Raw genomic sequence first — 20,404 nt, 5'->3', positions numbered from 1 at the left:
CTTCTTCTTTGTTCTGACATTCGGGCACTCACTTTTTTTTCAAACTGACCTAATTTCGCCGAATAAAAAATACTGAAGGAGGAAATTAAGCGATTAACGTGAGTGGATCGACCTAAATTTTTTTTTTTCGTTTTTCGTCTTTTTTTTTTTTTTCGGAGTAACTTCTTCAGTTTTTAAACATATTGTGACACTTCTACAAAACATACATTCCCCGTGATTGACCATTTTCACGTGGGAAGTTCCGAAGATCGTTGTTCGTGCTTTCTTTTCTTTTTTGATTTTATGTAATAAAGGACCACCTATAATTACAAATAATTATCTAAATAAAAGAATAAAAGAATTATCTTTCATAGCAACACTTTTTAAAGAAATTTTCTATAAATGAATTATAGAAAAGGGACTTTGCCGCAACCCTTTGTAGCAGTGAAATACTAACATTCAAAGTCTGTAAGTTATAGTTTATCATCGTTGTACCTATCACGGTAAAATATAATTTTAATTTCGATGCTGCCAATGATCTGCCAAATGTATCATCGATCATATTAATAACTCCGTCTACTAATAAATTCCATATTAATTATATTTTTTCCCTTTTTAATTATGTATAAGGACACATGATTCAGGAAGACAATTGAAGCTTTTATTCCATGTATTGCTTATCTTTAATTTCTATGTGGATGAAACCGGTAGTTTGATAGATTGTTAGCATGTCTTGAATTAATTTACAAATTTTAAGTACATTTTTATGTCTGTGAAATTTTTGTTTGAAAACAAGATACGTGATTATAATTACAACGAGATAAATTTACATTAAACATTTGTAATAATTACAACTATATTGTTTGTGGTGAAATGGATAATAATTTTGATAGTAAACAATGTTATGTTGACAATTGTAATAAATTTTAATAATGTTTTTAATAAATATTCAACATTATATTTTCTACGCGAAATGATAATAATAAAAATGGGAATAAATTATATTACATTTTAATTTGTTCTTTTGATGAGCATAAAACAGTTGCGGAACAAATTAAATTCGCGTTTCCCAAAATCTAAGAAGTATATTTTAATACAATTAACTCATAAATGTTCAAGGGGACGAGACCAATATGACGTTTACAAGTGGTAAAATGAATACGTATCATCAGGGGCGGGTCCAGGTGAGGGCATAATGAGCGTACGCCTCCACTTTTCAAAGAAAAAAATCTTTCGTAGTCTGCTAAATATTGAATTGAATTTGGCAATTTATCATATCCATTCATTAAACATGCCATAATCTGATTTCCTTTTATACTGATTCTCGTATTTACGCCTCTCCTTTAAAAATATCATGGATCCGCCCCTGATCGTGGCGTTATATATACTGATTCATTGTGGAAACACTTACCTTTTTTTGGCGACTCGATCAAATAGAAAGAGGCACAAGACCCAACCACACAAAATATCAAATTAAACATTTCTTCAAATCGCCTGAAATCAAAGTTAAAACAAATTGTGATTTGTTTGTTAAACCAAAACCAGAACATTAATAATATAAGTAAAGATTAGAACAGCTAAAGAGCAACAGTGTCTGTTTGAACTATATCAGCTTCTTGTCACTTTCAAGTTCACTCATACCCAATTATCACTTTATGCTATTTATAAATTAAAATTGAGAATGCTTGATATTAATTGAATTCCATTTATATTTTTATGGAGAAATTCAAATTTTTGTTTAGATTCTCAGCACTAGATGCTCACTCTTTTCCTAACATTCTACGTAATAATTTATACAAATAGAACATGCATCCCAAGTTTTTTTTAAATCAACAAAAAATCGACATTGCTATTTGCTCAACCAGTCATGATGTGAAGAGTGTCTTTACTCAATGTTTATGTTTGTTGGGTATATTTTACGATCATTTTGTTGGCAAAGCATTTTTGAGGTCAAACCATATTTCAAAATGCAATGAACCAAGTTGCTGAATAGAAGACCATCATTTTTTAACAGAAAAAGGCGATAAACCAAGAGTTTCTACAAACATTTTAAACAACTTAAAATCTATTAGAAAATTTCATTTATAATTTAAAAAAAACTATAAATTATATATAAAAAAAAAAAAAAAATAAGCTATATGTAAGTCAGAGAAAGTAATGAAATTGATCCGTATATTAGCTGAATTTCCCGCCATTTTTTTTTAATTCACTACACATTTAGGTTCCCACTTTCAAATTCTGGTAGGGTTTTATAACTTTGAGTGGTTTTCATATTCTGGATATATTATAAGTATTACAAGTAACTAAGATGAAAAAAATTATTCTACCACACTCTGACTGATTCTTTAGTGAGCCTCCATATTCTAGTTGGACATTATGTCAAAACGAAAAAACAGGAGTGCAGGATCAGAGAAAATACGGACTAATATCACTATGGTCGCTAATTACTGACATGTCCCCATTTCAGACACTTTCTGGGTCTTCTCTGAGTTTTTGCTCACATTTTACGTGCAATAGCCATATTATGTATATACTCTACAAATTGGAGCGAGAAATGCTTTCTTATATTTTAAGTTTCAAATTTCTGAACAGCATTGCCCATGTGTATATTCAATTATAGCATATTTAAATGTACTACATACCGTTTTAATGCGAAACAGTATAATTCGCAGTATGCCAGGGGATCCATCCTTTGACTAAGAAGCACACTCAATAAATATGAGATATAGAAGGAGATCTGTGCATTCATCGGAGAGAACTACTTGGCTATTTCCACTTCACGTTCTTTAGTGTAACGAGGAAGGCTGAATTGGTCTGTTTTAGTAGCATATTCATTAGGTTTACCTATTGTTAAAAAGGTCAAGGTTGATATTAGGAACGATGCATACTTTATAAAAAAGCTATGAAGTTATAAGAAATTTAAATCTTCTCCTTATCAATCATATTTAAGACCTTTTCCTTCAAGTCACGAAGGAACTTAGTACAGGTATTGTACCAGTATATCCTTGTGTTGTGTTGATACCGTTAATTCTGTGGTTTTCATGACCGCACAGCTATACTTAAGAGCACGGTCTTTATTTTCGCACCGCCTACAAATATCACTATATATAAAGTTCGCTTAACAATCGTGTGAAAATCAAGCGAATTTTAAGAAAATGGAAGAAAAAATAACGTCATTCATGAGGAGCAGTTATCATTCTGAAAAGTTCTTGTCACTATATATACAGTAAGCAAGAAGAAAAATTTTCGAGTGTTGTTCGACTTGAACTAAATTCATTTCTTATTTCTTAATGAATAAACACTTGTACGTGAAGATACGGTTTCTCGCAGGTTGGTATACCACAGGAAAGAAATACCATATCAACTCTCTTTCTTTAGATTAGCAAACTTCTCTGGTTTCCTTTGTGTTTATACAATATACAATACAACAGTTTAGGTAGTTTTTACAACTTAGTCATATCGTGGAGAGTTTGGTCAAATGTTAAATTTGTACGCGTTATTAAAATTCAGCCGCGAGGAAAAAAATTTTGCATTTCATTAATTGCATTTTTGACAACAAGGTCCTGCAAAGGGATTTGTTGTACGGCTCTTCCTTTTGACATTAATATCAATCAGAGAATAAAATAAACGCCTTCTTATAAGTTTGTCATTCTTGTAACTAATCATATATTAAAATGAGCATTTTCTTGAATTTTCTGTCTACTTTCAACATTATAGGCAACATGGTAAGTTAAGCTATACTTGGTATTTGATATACAAATATGATATAAATGAAATGTATTTCAGTGATCGTATCTTTTTGTAATTAACATGTGTTTAGTGTATAGTTTAACAAAATGTGGTACTTATATCTAAGGCGAAAGATTTTAAAAGAACCCCGGAAATTATCAAATGACTTCTTTTTCAAAAACAGCAGGAGGAAAAAGGTGGAAACAGAATATCATTCCACAAACTAAATTTCAATTTTGTTTTATTTTTAAAAAAATATTTCTTTTCTCTGTGGTTAACTTTTTGAAGGACGTTTAACATGTGGTGTAACAGCATTTCCACTTTCAAGTCTTCATATGGCTTAGGATGTGATCGAACTTGAACTTAATGCTTTAACTTTCTTTTCTATTTGTTTATTCATACTTTTAAAAGGGGTCTTAATAAGGAAACTGACTTTAAAAAGGAGTAGTTTAATAAGAAAGGCTAATTTCTAAGTACAACCTAGACCGCGTGTCATTCAAATATAAATAGTGTCCGTTTTAGAGGAACTACGAAAGCTTAACTAAACAAAATGGTTTGTGAGACATATTTTGTAGTGCTCTGTGATATATGATTTGTTTTCCTTAACCCCACTAATATTTAAGTAATGTTCAAATTTTGAATGGTATGTTTCTATCCCGCCCTATTCACTCCTGTTTTTGAAAACATCACTATTGCATCTGTGCAGTATGACAGAGAAGCAGAATTCGGCCATGTGAAAAAAAATTTATGTCGTTCCCTCAAGTTACTATCGATATTGGAAACGACATTGTATCTTGAGGGAACAAGATAAGTTTCTTTAGGGAACGACATAGTATCTTGAGGTAACGACATGATATCTTGAGGAAACGACATCGTATCTTGAGGGAAACGACATAGTATCTTGAGGAAACGACATAATATATTGAGGGAACAAGATCAGTTTCTCGAGGGAACGACATTGTATCTTAAGGGAATGACATAGTGCTTTGAGGGAACAAGAAAAGTTTCTTCAGGGAATGACATCTTATCTTGAGGGAACGGCAAAGTATCCTGAGGGAACGACATAAAAATATTTTTCATTTGGCCGAATTCTGCTTCCGTATTGTGGTCACCTGCGGAAAGGCTGTAATACTATTTCGATGCTTTTACACCTATGCCATTCTAAATTCTAAAATCACGACTCTTATACAAATTAGTATTACTCGTGTTCTGTGATATAGCGAATCAGGGAGCGCTTATCGGGCTGCGTGGGAGATACATTCTATTCAATTAATATCAGAAATAAGTGAAAAAAGGCTATTGATTCATAAATAGTCAACAAAACAATGCTTGTTTTGTAGACAATACTTAACATTATTTCATCATATTATACAACTAAGCAAATATACTCAATCTAAACAGGATTAATAGATATAAATTAAGTGTATTCTAAAGCCAAGCGCTAACAAGCTTTGTACGTCAAAAAAAACCTTTGCAGCTATTATTGTTTATATTGAATTATTGAAATACAAAATCACATTAAAATGGAATAAGGTTAATAACTGTTAACTTTCAATCAAAGACTTAGTAAATGTTTTCATATTGTACATACATGTACAGCTATATTATTCTGTGTTGAAGTGCATTTTTTATAGCAGAAATCACCAACTCAATGCTACATCATGCATTAATTATATGAAAATATTTATATCAATGCATCAATCCCAACATTATATCAAAGATTAACAAAGAGTAATCAAGGGAACCAAGGTTCTAGCGGTAATCAAAAGAATGTTATTCAGGGACAAAGACCAGACATGGAAAACACACACAACAAAGAACATAAAGTATCTAAAATCATTTATACAAAGTAACAAAAGCAAATGAGCAACTCGGACTCCACTAAAAACTGGGACCATGAATCAGGTGCACCGGTAGGGTAAGCGTCCTCTGCTTTTCTAGAAACACCCGCCGAGTTCCCAAGTCCAGGGTAGACGAAAGAGGAAATGAAAACCATGACACGTTGAACAAATCAGTTTTCATGGCGCAGATAGATACACCGTAACGATCCACGAGTTCATTATGATGACCATAAAACTTCTGTAGTGATAACTTCAATCTAGTAGCAATAAAACTTTGTTCCAGAAGCATATTTGTTAAAAGACTAGCGCGATACCAAACGTCTGCGTATTTTCGGCAAGCTCTGGCATAACGTTTGAGTTGTGATATGAACACTCCATGGGTGGTTGCTGAAGGAATATTGCCACAGATGAAAGGAAAGTTGACAATTCTGAATGAAAAGTCATCACGTTTGTCGTAAAGTTTTGTCAATAGTTTTCCCTTAACACCGAAACGTGTAATTCATATTGAAATTTGCATATTTTTTTTAACTAGTGGCAGTGGCTGCACTAAAGATTACCTTGGGCCAAGTATCATAACTCTGAAAGAATAAAAATCGAAAGTGAGCATACTTCCATTAAGGAGAAAAATCGACTTAAAATCTTAACCTCGAACAGTTGAACACACTCACACGATTCTTTTTCATGCTTATTCATAACGGTATAATTCTTAATATAACGAGAATGGACGTGGTGAGTATATCAAAGAGACAACATCCCTCCCAACGGGATGCGAATGTTTACACAAGTCTTGTAGACAAAGGAAGAGATTCTATAACTTCCGTCTTATCCAATTTTCATGCTTTAGTAAAGTCCGATTTGCTCATTTGCTTTTGTTACTTTGTATGTATTATTTTAGTTATTCTTCGTTGTGTATGACTGTTTTCCATGTCTGGTCTTTGTTCCTGGATTACTTTCCTTTGATTACCGCTAGAACCTTGGTTCCCTTGATTACTCTTAGTTAATCTTTGATATAATTTTGAGGTTGATGCATTGATATAAATATTTTCATCGTTCTCCATTCATACACATATATAACAATTAATGCATAATGTAGCATTGAGTTGGTGATTTCTGGTACAAAAAAATGCACTTCATCACAGAATAATATAGCTGTACATATATGTACAATATGAAGACATTTATCAAGTCTTTGATTGACATGTCTGGTCTTTGTCCCTGGACTACATTCTTTTGATTTCTGCTAGATTTTTGGTTCCCTTGATTACTCTTTATTTGACAACAGACTTAAGGAGGTAGACCTAGGGTAAGGGACACAATTCTTATAAATCTTTGGAACGTTTGTATTTAGCATTTTACAAAATAAATTTACGTTTTTTGAGTCATTCAAAGAATGGACGGACGGACGGACTTGCTTACAGTTTTAGACTTCCCAACTCATGAATGTTAAAAATATACAAATAGAAAGGATGGAAAATAAAACACCTTGACACTCAGTCAACAGGTACAATAAATAAATTGTCAAGTTGATTCATTAATCATAAAAAATCCTTGGCGTACATTTCTTTGTTCACCTTCGAAAGGTAATTTGAATTAAATGTAAACAAAGGAGTTCCGATGAAACAAGAAACTATGAGAGTTTCGGAATAGTCTAATTATCGAGCACAGTATAGGAATGCAATGAAGATCCCCAAAGACACTTCGAGGAATTGTAAAAGTATCTGCATTCGTCAATTAAAAAATGTTGTTTTTTTTTTCTGCCCTATAATACTCACTACTAAACACTAAGACAAAGATAAATAATACAAAAATGTTTAAGTGTGTTTGAGGTTTGTTTGAAAATTCAAAGTAGTTTAATTTTTTCGAATAGAAAATTTAAAAAAATTCTTAGTTTTCTCAATTAAGCTTACAACGTTGAGAACACGAAAACCTACCGACTGTTGTATATATTATGGGTAAATATAATGTAGAATTTTATACAAATGTCATATCATGAAGTATATAGCTATTTTATTTAATGATATACTTTAACGTTAAAACATTGAATAAAGGGCTTCTGCAGAGCCAAAAATTTTAAAACAGAATTTCAAAAGGAACAGATTGAAAATAGGCATTACATCTCAAGTAAATATGATGTATTATATTTTAACATTTGTGTCGATGGAAAAATAGCGCCACTAGTACATAAACACACAAAACTGAAAAATTCCGATTAATTAATTTTGAATCCCTTTAATTTTTCAGGTATCATTCAAGTTTTTGTCATTTTTCCTATTATTGATGACCGTTACTGGCCAAAGAAGGAGACCGATCAGTAAGACAGACGACAGAGTATCTTTTTGGTACCAGTGCAAACAGGAATGTATTCGTCTCACGTGGGCTTGTGAATCGCCATGTAGGAATTATGCTGAAACTCGAATGGCCTACAAAATGTGTGCTTTAGAATGCAAGCTAGATAGACTTGTATGCTACGATCAATGTCGTGAATTCATTGCACAAGGACTAGTGTGGCTAGCCTCTCCATCAAACAATAATAAAAGAAACAGGAGACGTATGGATGGAGAGGAGAACGAATATGAAGGACCTACAAGCATGTCAAATCGTAAAGATTTTATGGCTTTTCTAAACTATATCCTTGAGTCATGAAATATTTTTTTCTAGACAAATTAAGTTTAATTAATGTCCCTATTTTGTAATAATGTATCACATTTAATAAATTCACCATGTTAAAAAGCAGTGGTTTATAATTTATGGGTTGAATTATATTATGGAAAGAAATATGTGTATCACAGGAAAGAGTACATGCTAGGAAGACCCAAAACGTTTGTGTTTAACGACACACGAGGTCTTAATCATGATCTCAAAAGTCTATTTTGCTTTCGGGGGTGAACCGAATTAAACGCGTAAAAACAAAACAAAACTAAAGAAAACAAAACAAAATTTGAGTTTTCTTTGAAAATACAAAGTAGTTTCTTTTTTTTCGAATGGAGAATTTATCACCAAAAAATAGTCCCCAGTGCGCTACACTGTCAAACGATCAAACGAGAGAAATAATTGTGAGCAGATCGATAATAGATTTTAAGTATTATTGCTTGATCGAGAACGGGATGTAAAGGATCGTGAACAACTATGTTGTTACTTTTAGGACAATTTCAGGCTGTTCACGGTCATTTCTCTCGCTTGACAGTGTAACGGGCGTCACTTAAATGACCATAAAACATAATTAATTATCGGATCAATTGCAAAGACACACACATCTGTCTTGTTTACAATATACAATGTACGTCAAGACAATATTTTCGTGATGATTTTAATATTCAAATTTGAATTCAATTAACTATAACAATAAATAATTAATATGGCAATACATATCAATACCAACATAAACTTTAAACAAACGTCTTTGCACTGATATTCATGTCATTTCAGTTCCTCGGTCGTAAACTTTATTCGACCCCTTGTAATAGTTACAAAATGATCTTGCGTGTTAATAAGTTCAGCAATTATCAATGGGTATATTTCCTAGTGGAGACAAGAATTATGACGATTTTCGTATTTGTGTTATACTTTTACTACATACCTTACACTCGTAAAACATCAAAAGAGTTATATCAAATTTATTCGTGCAAAAAGACGATATACTCCGGATTCTAAGTGGAGGGTAGTAGTTTAAGCCGACTTAGAGCGGAGGAAAGTAATATCAAGGATAGTTGATTTTCATTTTACACGCCTATCCAAAAGTACGGAGATTAGGGAAATCCGACTTCTAGTAAGAATTTATTGATATTAAAAAGACTCTCACCACATTGGAAAGGATTAGAATTTTATTTCATAAAAAATCCTGGTATACGGAAACAAAGTGACTGACTCTAGGTAGTAAATACAAGAAAGCTGAAGGTGATGAGAAAACATGCCATGACATATAGATATTCGGTGGCTGATACTACCCTACAAAAATGAAATATCGGGTAAAATATTCAAACACAAATTTTAACATTTGTTCATGTAATAAGAACTACTCATTCAAGAAACAAGTAACATCTATCGTGTTCTGGTCAGAACATTCTTCCAACAAAATGACTAACAAGCTAAATTGACTTTCATTCAATACAAGCCCAGCTGTATGTAAGCATGACAAAAATCCAGGAACTTCGATGGTCCCTTTCTTCGTATTACATTTCTCTTCTAACAGTTCTTTAATTTCAATTTTGTTTCTATCACAGAACTTTTTTACCAAGTTTACAATGTTGGCCGGATTAACTTCATCTTTCGGCATATCAAAGAACAAAGCATCGCCCTCGGACTTCATCCTCTTCTTGATAAGGAAGTTAGACAAAGTTGAAGCGTGGATGACCTTAACCGGCCGGATGTGAGACAAATCTTTCTTCAAAGCTAGAAATTCTTTATCAACTTCAATACCAGATAAATCAAGCTCACTGATAACCGAATTAGACGAACTTATTCCTTTCAACAACAGTTTTGCCCCCTCGACGCCAATGTGGGTGTGACCAATTCTGAGAATATGTAAAACATCGTTGTTTTCAAGGGCTTTACTTATAACCATAGCTCCAGTAGTTCCAATTCTATTATAACTGATATCTATCTCGAGAATTGTCTGATTTTTCTGTAGAATTTCAGCTACACCAAATGCAACGTCGTCATCAAAACCATTCATTGCCAAGCTAACTTTCTTCATGCCCATATTTTCAGCTATACCCTCGCACAATTTAATTGCACTTGTCCGTCTAAACTGATTCCAGCTCAAATCTAAATGTTCTATAGTTTCATTTTCCGCAAATGCAGGGCCAAGAATTGCACCTGCTTTCTCGGAAAACTCATTGCGGCTGAGGTTTAGATACTTAATGCGATTGTTTTCATTAACGGCATCTGCCATTATCTGAGCGTCATGATCCGAAATTCCGTTCCCAGACAGGTTCAACGTTTGAATTACTGTATTTTGCATCAACATTTTGCATATGGCTGTGACACCTTTACTTCCTAGGCGGTTATCAGACAAATCAATTTCAGAAATATAGCAATTTTCTAGCAGCATTTCAGAAATAGCGGCACCACCATCACCTTCCAACCAATTATCGTGAAAGTCGACAGACAGTGTTGTAGTATTGGTTTGCAACGGCCATGAAATAGCTTCAGCACCAAGTTTCCCGAGACCATGATGGCGCAGTTTGATTTCCCGGTCAAACATGTGCCGCAAAAAATAGGAGCATGGTATGACACCTAGTCGCTTGCATGCACATAAGTATACCCCTTTCATTGTAGAATCAAACTCAGATTTTTCATCTTCAAGTTCTAGATCTGTTTCAGGGTCCATTTCTTCGATCTTTGCGGGCTTTTGTTTTATCGAAAAATAGTTTTCATTATCACATTCTCCAGGGTTTTCATCTTCAAATTCTTTTTCTTCTTTTTCATCTGTTTCATCTGATGATTCTTTTTCTTGTATCTGTACGTCTTCCTCGTCGACACCATCTTCTTCAAGAATAGGTAGTATCGCATTCGGTTTTTCTTTTGATGTTGACATGATGTTTCTATCAGCTACGAAGTTCACGGCGTTGTCATCTGACGTTTAACGTCAGTTTTGTCACTTCCTGTAGCAACGTCGGAGATGGATCAAAACATGGCGACATCAGTTGGGATAGCAAATGAAAAGTCGACAAATTTTATTCATCACTGGTCGGTGAGTTGTAGCGTTCTCGTAACAGCAATAACTTTAGGCAGAGATTTTACTCGAGAAATTGAAAAAGTTCAAAACAGCAGAATATTATGGTATCTGGTTGAATCCCTATGTTTTGCTTTGTTGATTTTTGTATTGAGTAAGAAACTCCGATGTTCGGACATTTTGGTTTCAGACAAGACAGCAAGTTCCGTTATCAATTACTTCTCAGACGAGGGAGGTGATCAAGAAATTCCAAAGACAGCAACGATGGAAACACAAACAGAAAACAAAGACTATATGGAAATGTCTGAGAAATTGAATAACCATTATAAAGTCAAGTTTTCAAAAATCAACAAAGAAATTCGTGAGATCCGTAAAACTTGTTCATCAAAACTTTCCAAATTCAAGAAGGCAACAAAAGTAGTGACGAAGAAAATGTCGGAAATTCAACTCAAGCTGCCGATGTTAACCCAGGAGAATAAATTTTTAAAGGAAGAGAGAAACAAATTATATCCTAAGATTGAAGAAGAGGCTGAAAGGAAGAAGGATTTGGAGGAGAAACTTTCGCGTTTACACACCTATCTGAAATGTCAGGGCAAAGCAGCTTTAGCTGAGCCAGTGCGAGAGCTTGTGCAAGCTTAACTCCTTACTTACTAGTAAACGGATAGATTGATTAAAAAAACACACACACATTGCCCAAAGCCATCGTGGAATCCGTATTTATTTTGCACCATGCATATTTTCTAAAGAAATCAAGATAGTTTTTTTCTCAAATAGACAGCGTCACTATTTTTGAGACAATAAAATACTGTTAATCTCTTTCTACACCATACATTTGTGTATTTCATTCTGAGAAATCGATATTATCTAATTTATTTTTTCTTAACCTTTAGTTGTTAATAGGATTATTAGATTTAATAAATCTATTGATGGAAACAAAACGCAAATTACAGTTAACAAAACAACGCCCACATAACCTACAGATTTTGCTGTGGGTCTATCATCCTCGGCACTCGTTCTCGAGAGAATATATGATTTTAACAAAGTTTTATCAATTAACAATTCCGAGCGAATTTTTTGTTTTTCAGCCTCAAGAATTGCAGATTTGTTTTCTTCAGTGTAATTTCCGTAATAAAAATCTAACCAGAATTTTCGTCTTGAATTACATGGACACATGCAAATATCTGTATTAGGGGTAGGCAGTGTTAAAGTTTGTGTTATCAGGTTCGAACTCGAATCTTGAGAGATTGTTGTTTTCCCATTAGTTTCACTAATTGAGGAAAACGAGCTCATTGTCTTAGATGTTAAATGCGACATTGTTGCAGTTGTTGTAGCTGATGTTGTTGTCATTGCTGAAGTTGTTAGCGTTGTTGTTGTTTGTAATGTTGTTATAGTTGTCGTCGCTGTGGTCGTTGTAGTCGTCGATGTTGTTGTATGTGCTGTCGTCGCTGTGGTTTTTGTAGTCGTCGGTGTTGTTGTCGTAGGGATCGTCGTTGTTGTCGTCGTCGGTATTGTTGTTGTTAGGGCTACAAAATAAACGATTACCGAAAATGATATTAACGAAATGAATAAGCTTGGGGAAAGAATTATGCACCTTTCCTCCTCCGACTATAACACTAAAAATTTCGCATTTTTTTTCAGTTTGTTACTAATTTGTTTTCTAAGAACATTAACAGGCATGAGGGTATCATTCTTTATTAACCGCCAAATCCTTATTCCCGACTGATAGTCTTATTCCCGACTGTCTTATTCCCGATCAGTTCGTTGTTTTTTCCTTAGTCCCGCTTCACTTATTAAGTACGATTCTTCGTAAGATTTTTCATTAGTAATTTGCTCCCCAAAAAGTTCATTTGCAGTAAATTTAAAGAAATAATAACCAATTTAACCAAAATGATATGATAATTCTTATTTATTTATTTATCAATCCATGATTTTTATTATATAAACATTAATGGTCAACTTACACTGTCAAAGTGGTGCTTCACTTACTGCCTAATTCTACCACTGACCGGTAAAAATTCGTTTCTTTTCAAAACAACTCTTGACGACATATTTTAGTTTATTATTCCAAGAAAGCCTGTTGAAATGATCTTCAATTCTTAATCAACACCAACTTTATCGGTCCGCGGTTGGACCCTCTTTTGTTATTTTCTTAAATTAACTTTGTGTATTTTAGGGGAAATTGATCAATATCACTTCTAGCCTAGAGCCACTTCTTTCTGGAATTCTTACTTTCTAAAGAATGCAAAAATCTCACCACAAACATCGCAGTACTCCCACCGTTTCATTGGATCCATCGTGTAGCACCAAAGACGTGAATCTCCATCGGGACTTCTGCAATAATTTGCATGTTCGCTCGTCATTGGATAATTTGGTACATGTGGGTAATTAGCGTCCCATCTCTGACATGTTCGACCAGAAGCAGTGACACTTGTTTTTCCACTGTATGAAGCAGCTCCATGGTTCATTAAAAAACAATCTGGAAATTTCAATGATAAAAGATTCTAGCTAGGGAAGCACTAATGAAACGCCCAAAATAAATGAATTATATTGTAACATCTTCGATGAACTCTTAGGTTAAAATCTAAAGTTTAAATTATGAGAGTGGAGAAATCTTTAATCCGCGAGAGCATTTGAGGAGTATTTGTTTCTCCCATGAAATCTGCAGAAAACTCGGAAATGTAAAATGTCGGGAAAATAACCTTTCGCTGAAATTTAATCATCTCCCGGTGGTTAAAAAGCATTTAATATAATAATATTTAATTGGAGAAATAATATTTTACTGGAGTGAAATTTCTGCGCCTGGCAGGAGATATTCGACATTTCATGCAATCGAACTACGACTGCGGACAGCGGGTTACTACGACAGGTAGAAATGAAGGGGTCGTCTCATTATGCAAACATCAAATTACATGTAATTAAACTATTGCAGGTGTTTTTGTCTACAAATTATGTAACCTTGTTGTGGGTAGCTGCATGTAAATCCGATCGTTTTACAATAAAGTTTAACATACAGATAAATAAGAATTTCATTTAAGAAATAAATCACGGAAACTCCATTTTATCATTGTTTTACCACGGGCTGACCGTTTATGCCGCAAAATTTTACCCCGAGCGGTATTACAGTAACTTTAGACCCGCCATATTTGTCCATTTTTGGCTGTACACTTTACGCTATGTCAGTTGAAATGGTCGCTAGTGAAACTTTTTATAAAGAAGGAAAGGGCGAATTAAGTAGGATGATGTTAGGTATGGCAATAGTTGTTTCCATTATAAGGTCACAGGGTTCAGACATGGACAGGTACAATGTTTCATTCATTGACGATTTTTATTGTTGGCGCACGTGGCACGTGCTACCGTGTATGTTTTTAAGTGATTTTTACGGAATATAATGCAACTTTTCTAAAATATAACGTTAAATATTTTTATTAAATATGAATTCATTCACGCTACTGAAATGAATGAAAACAGCTGATACACATCGGAATGTTAGGTGTATTTGTTTACATGATTAAGGTGGGCAGTAATTTACACACGCGCAGGCCACGCCCAATAAGTCGCGTGCTGCTCAGCAATGGAAAATCAACCACATATGTGGTCTCAAACCTTTTAAGGACGTCATATTAGAATCATTGACCTAGATCACAGTTTGTCTAAAGATTTTTTAAAATAACAATTTCAAAGTTTCATGCTCAGGTTTTTTGCGGTTATAAATGGCAATAATATGGATTAAAGGAAATATAATATAATTTAACATGGTAGGTTCTTTTTTTTATTGTGCATTTCCTTCCGAAATCGAATTTTTATCTTCTTGTATTTGGATGTAATCAAGTTTCACACTGTTTCAAATGGAAGTAATATGGATATAAGGAAATCTGGTGGAACTGAACATCGTATTAAGTTAATTGCATGCTTCCTTTCGGGATCTAGTTTCATTATCTAATTGTATTTTTCAAATTGCACAGACGCTATATTGTCGCAGTGGCGTGATTTTTACCAATACATAATGGTGCGTGTATGATCGATCAAAGGGTACAGTGAACTTTCCGGTTGCTATCTGTTATACGTACTTCCCTTTCAGACCATATACCTTTTGACTACTGTCTAGGTTTTATCAACTCGGTAATTTTGTTGTAACCCTTCATTCACTGGAACTCTTGCGAAGCGGTCTTCTCTCCCTTTTGTAAGCTCACCTGGACCGGAAGTTGTACAGATTCTTACCTGATACAGTGAGCAATTATAAGATCACACGATTACAACCCCCTACCCACCCCACCCCCGATTTGATAATACTACTACTCGAGTACCTAGTGTCGGTCCGACGTTTGCTTTTTAAAATGATATTGCATGTTTTCGCCCAAATATGCTCAGGAAAAATTACACAGTATTAACAAACAAGACACAAATAAAGGGAATACAAACAAACGGAAACTATTGGCATATTTCACGAAATTGGCTAATGAAATGATATGCTCTGTAATCACTAGTTGCATGTGACGATGTACAAAATCAAGACGGTTTTATAAGTGACATGCGAGAATTGTACGGAAAAGTATGATTCTTTTATCTGTATCACACATTATTTGTTTACTTTAAGTACGGTATTACGCTGTCAATATATAACTTCCTTTGCGCAAATTATACAAAATAATAGTTAAAAATATAACAGGCTTTAATGGCATAACGAAATGCAAATTAAGTTAGAGTTAAAGAATGAAATAAAACTAATGATAAATAAAGAGCGCGGAGCGCAGCATGATACGACCGTAGTATGTCGAACACTGATCATTTGGGGCAAGTGTGGACATAAAATTAGTTATTTGACACACTTAAGCATAGGGACTTACATTTCATTATAGACACAACAACTGGTTTGGACACAAAATATCAAAATTAAAAAATAAAAATTAAAAATTTTCGAAATCCGACCAAAAATTAAGAAGTGAGATTTAACAACTCATTTTTTTCGGAAACCGTACGATATCCCTGAAATTTGATTTAAAGATGCAGAATGAAAATCCAATAAAAAAAATCGAATTTGGACCAAAAATTTAAAAAGTCGATTTTTCAGGGTGTAGTCCATATGACCCCTTATAAAATATCTGAAATCTGATTGAAAAACGCAGGTAGGGATTTTAAAAAGTATCCAATATAAATAAAAAATTTCGAAATCGGACCAGCAATAAAAAGTTCATTTGTACCCTTTATATTCCAAAACGATTGAAGATGAGCCTACCCTGTAAAAAATTTCTAAGGCAACAGTTGAACATCTGAATCATGAAAATAAAGAAACAGTAAGCTTTTCCTATATCATCTATTCTAATGATAAAACCCAATTTCCCCCTTTTAACCCGTTATTTTCGAAACCTCTGAGACCCTCCGCCATGTCAATAGAAACGATGTTAAAATTTAAAAGATTTAAAAAAGATCGGATTTGTTTTACTAAAGTTTTTGTAAATAAACTAAAACGTAGACGACGACGACGACGACGACGACGACAGGATGGTACTATTGGTATAATATTTGGTGTATTTTCCACCTGTTTTATTTGACCAGACTTCTCAAGTCAGGTCGTGCCTTCTCACATCAAGTCGTTGCTTTATAACCCAAGATTTCTAGATCCATCTAACACCCAAGGTCAATCAAAGTCAAAAGATTGTGTAGTTTTAGGTCTTATAAAGAAAACATGCAGTGCATTCGTCTTCGACAATTTCGATTTTGCGTCGTTATATATGATGAATTCCACTTCAAAAATATGATAATTTTAAATGAATTCTTAAAAAAATCATTACATAGGATCGAAAAGACAGAAACAAAAACTGAACTTTCCTTTAAATGATTGTGTATTTTCACCTGATATATGTTTATAAGAACTAGAACAAAACGGATCCCTCCTTTTGTTAGAAAATTCTGGAAAAAAATTGGAAAAACTTTCGCACAGAATTTGGGTAAAATGAGCAAAATTCTAGAACTCCCTTTCCAAAATCTCTGGACTATATCAGTTTTATAGATATGTATAACATATGTAGTAGAGTAATCATAACTTACCTCCATTTGTAAAATTAGTTCCATGAGTAATCACAAGGAATAGATGAAAAAGAAAATCGTAGTTTTGCAGCACCATGTCTGTTGCTACTGCAATGCAAGTGAGCTAAAATTATTACACTTATTCCCATCCCACTGAGACGTATATATACGTACGCATGAATATTAAATACCCTTTTTTAAATAACTATTAACCAACCTTAATTTTAAAATCGCTATCCTTACCATATAGATTAAAACTGTCAGTTATAAATGAACCTGAATAAAGCATATTTTCAATATTTAATCATGGTTATTTTTACCGTGATATTGTGAACAATAGCCACAGAAAACAATTTTGAGAACAGATAATTAACGGCTTAATTGGAACAATGTTGAAAAAAAAACGTTTACCAAGTAAATATGTACAGGGTCAAAATATTGTTATGCCCTAGTAAAAACAAGAACTGAATTCCATATACATGTATCTCTAGATACACGTGGACTTGCTTTATTACTAAGAACAGAACAAGAGTTCATATTTTAAAAGTAATTCTATCATAGCAGATACAGAAAATCGTAATTTTTGCTATATATTTTTAACTATAACGATTAGTTTTGTCGGCCGTATGTAAAAATTATACATGACTATGAACAGAAAAAAAATCCACATGCATCTCTAGATACATATAGTATCCGTTATACACAAAGGGGTTTCTTACCAATAAGTGGCATATATTATGGAACGGTCATGTGTACAAGATATCATTATATAAATAAATTGTCTATTTTCGTTTGAAACCCCTCGAATACAGACAGACTTATTTTATATGTATACGCTATATGGCCTTAGGCTCAGGCTGTTCTATTTAATAGGGGGAGGGGGCTAGGGTATTTCTTACTGACCAGAATTTTTTCACTCGGTCGCTTCGCAGTCTTATTTTGATTTTCTTTCATGTAATTAATACAGGAAACTATGATTTCTTTTTTTTTTCGTGGACAACAATTAAATTTTTTGGCCTAAAATTTCCCAGCCTCTCTGGAAAATTAAATGTTTCTTTTCTATTTCGGATCCACTTGGGCTCCGGGTCCTGTAGACACCATAATTATTTTTTGTTGGATTTTTTGTTTATTTGGGCAATATAGCACGGAGCTCCCATTTCCAAAATCTCTGGATCCACGCTTTCATTTTCATGATCTGAAAAATTACATATTATTGTCCTGCTAAGCCCTAAACAGTAGTTCATATTTTAAAACAATTCAATATAATAGTAGATACAGAAAATCGTCAATATTGCTGTATCTTTTTTACTATAACGATATAACTATTTGAATCCACAACCGTTTATACGATACTGTATGTTGTAAATGCGCGGGTTTATTTTAAATATATTTTATTCAGTAATAATACGATTACAATCATTATACAATCAATTCAATAATTATATGGCAAGGATTCGGAAACAAACAGAGCTCATACAAAATCCGTCTCCTTAAAACAAGGACCTACTGAATTAACGTAGTACTTAGGCACGCTCACAAGTTTTTTTTTTTGAATCATATGCTTTTATATAGGATATGATACACGGAAAGAAGGAAACAGAAGACTGAAATGCATTATAGGTACAATGGCTGTATTTAGGTGTTCACAAATCTTGAACTGTCTATTACATACTTTTGCACATTTGTAAAAAGCTGTATGTTTTGGTCTAAAGTAAGAGCATCCGACCCATGAAGCAAGATTTTGGATGTTAATGGAATAGGAAGATCAAGGGAAAATAATTCGTTTCTCGAATGGCTGCGTACTTATTACAGTGAAGTATATAATGTGCTGTCATTTCCGATTGACCACATGTACAGTGTGCGTCGGGGTTGAAATACTTTGGCCTGATCACAACCGCCCCCTAAAAAATCACTGTGGAAAAAATATTACAAAATTAAACACACCTAAAATTAGTTAAAAAATGCCGGAATCCTTGTTACAATGGCAATAAAGAAACTTAATACAAATTACACAAATAAGTAAATTTAAAACAAGAGGCTTCCATGAGCCTAAATCGCTCACCTGATTAAATTTTTGCCTTTCAAAGGCAATAAATCTAACAAGGAATTGTTCGACAATTTTGGCTCAAAGTAGACTTTGGTAGGCAGTGTCTTTAGGATCATTCATCAATCGAAAAATTCTTTCTATCCGTTATAGATTTTAAGATATTGGCTGAAATCTACTAAAAACATTATTTTTTTTGCATTTCAAGGACAACTACTCTAATAAGGAGTCGCCCAACATCTTTGATCTACTGCAGACTTTTGTAGGCCTTATCATAAGGATCATTTCAGCAAAATTGAAAGTTTTTTTTCTATCATAGTTTTCAAGTCATTGGCTGAAAACTAAAAAAAACCTGCCATGTTTCCTTTCAAGGACAATAACTCTAACAAGGAGCCGTCCGACAACTTTGATCCAATGCGGACTTTTGTAAGCCTTATGATGAGGATCATTTCGGCAATTGATAGAATTCTGCTAAACTTATAACGGTTTTGAAGATATACATCTGTCTGACCCCTAGGTTCTATTTTTAGTCACGGCGGTCATGTTTTTCGACGGATAAAAAAAAACATATTAGTTCTTTGCAGAACACACTAAGGAACATTCATGCCAAGTTTGGATCTGATAGGTCTAGTAGTTGTAAAGGAGAAGATTTTTGAAAGAAGAAAACGTTAAAAATAGGAGAAAAAACGTCGAAAAGGGGCAATAATTCCAACATGGCCGAACAGATTAAGACGATAATATGACCACAGATAGATCTCATCGTGTTGAACATTTTATTTAGTCAGAATTTGGCTTAACCTAACGGTTTTGGAGATAAATGAAAAAAAACGTCTGTCTGACCCCTATGTTTAATTTTAGTAACGGCGGCCACGTTTTCGACGGATCAAAAATCCGCACATCAGTTCTATGCAAAACACTCTAAGGAACTTTCATACCAAGTTTAGTTCTGATTGCTTGTAGTTTCTGAGATGAAGAGTTTTGAAAAATTGTTAACGACGACGAGACTACAGACGCCAAGTGATGGCAATAGCCAGGTGAGTTAAAAATGGCATAACTCGAAAAATAATTCTGGAATTTACATAAAAATTCATTATTTTAATCAGTATTTTATAA

The 20,404-nt window shown here is 33.6% G+C and overlaps 4 protein-coding genes across 4 annotated transcripts; 2 read left to right on the top strand and 2 right to left on the bottom strand.

The window, feature by feature from the left end:
* Positions 1–3,646: 3,646 nt before the first annotated feature.
* Positions 3,647–8,282, top strand: LOC148624737 (uncharacterized). Its single transcript, XM_088571182.1, has 2 exons — positions 3,647–3,704; positions 7,791–8,282. The coding sequence occupies exons 1-2, from the start codon at positions 3,654–3,656 to the stop codon at positions 8,190–8,192; spliced, it is 453 nt and encodes a 150-aa protein (XP_088427308.1). The 5' UTR covers positions 3,647–3,653; the 3' UTR covers positions 8,193–8,282.
* Positions 8,283–9,347: 1,065 nt separating this feature from the next.
* On the bottom strand, positions 9,348–11,235 carry LOC148624736 (uncharacterized). The gene has a single exon (XM_088567593.1). The coding sequence runs from the start codon at positions 11,083–11,085 to the stop codon at positions 9,562–9,564; it is 1,524 nt and encodes a 507-aa protein (XP_088423719.1). The 5' UTR covers positions 11,086–11,235; the 3' UTR covers positions 9,348–9,561.
* LOC148624735 (uncharacterized) lies at positions 11,170–12,369 on the top strand. The gene has a single exon (XM_088567595.1). It carries the CDS (start codon positions 11,170–11,172, stop codon positions 11,860–11,862), a length of 693 nt encoding a protein of 230 aa, XP_088423721.1. The 3' UTR covers positions 11,863–12,369.
* LOC148624734 (uncharacterized) lies at positions 12,103–17,436 on the bottom strand. Its single transcript, XM_088567594.1, has 3 exons — positions 17,269–17,436; positions 13,478–13,699; positions 12,103–12,746 (listed from the first exon to the last, which is right to left on the bottom strand). The coding sequence occupies exons 1-3, from the start codon at positions 17,342–17,344 to the stop codon at positions 12,103–12,105; spliced, it is 942 nt and encodes a 313-aa protein (XP_088423720.1). The 5' UTR covers positions 17,345–17,436.
* Between the last annotated feature and the right edge of the window lie 2,968 nt (positions 17,437–20,404).

This window comes from Perna viridis, chromosome 2 (assembly GCF_037379345.1).
Source record: "Perna viridis isolate PV_CMFRI_1.1 ecotype Kerala chromosome 2, ASM3737934v1, whole genome shotgun sequence".
In the NCBI taxonomy this organism is placed as follows: Eukaryota; Metazoa; Mollusca; class Bivalvia; order Mytilida; family Mytilidae; genus Perna; species Perna viridis.
Note: the sequence above shows the minus strand (reverse complement) of the source record. Positions and strands in the feature narration are given on the sequence as shown.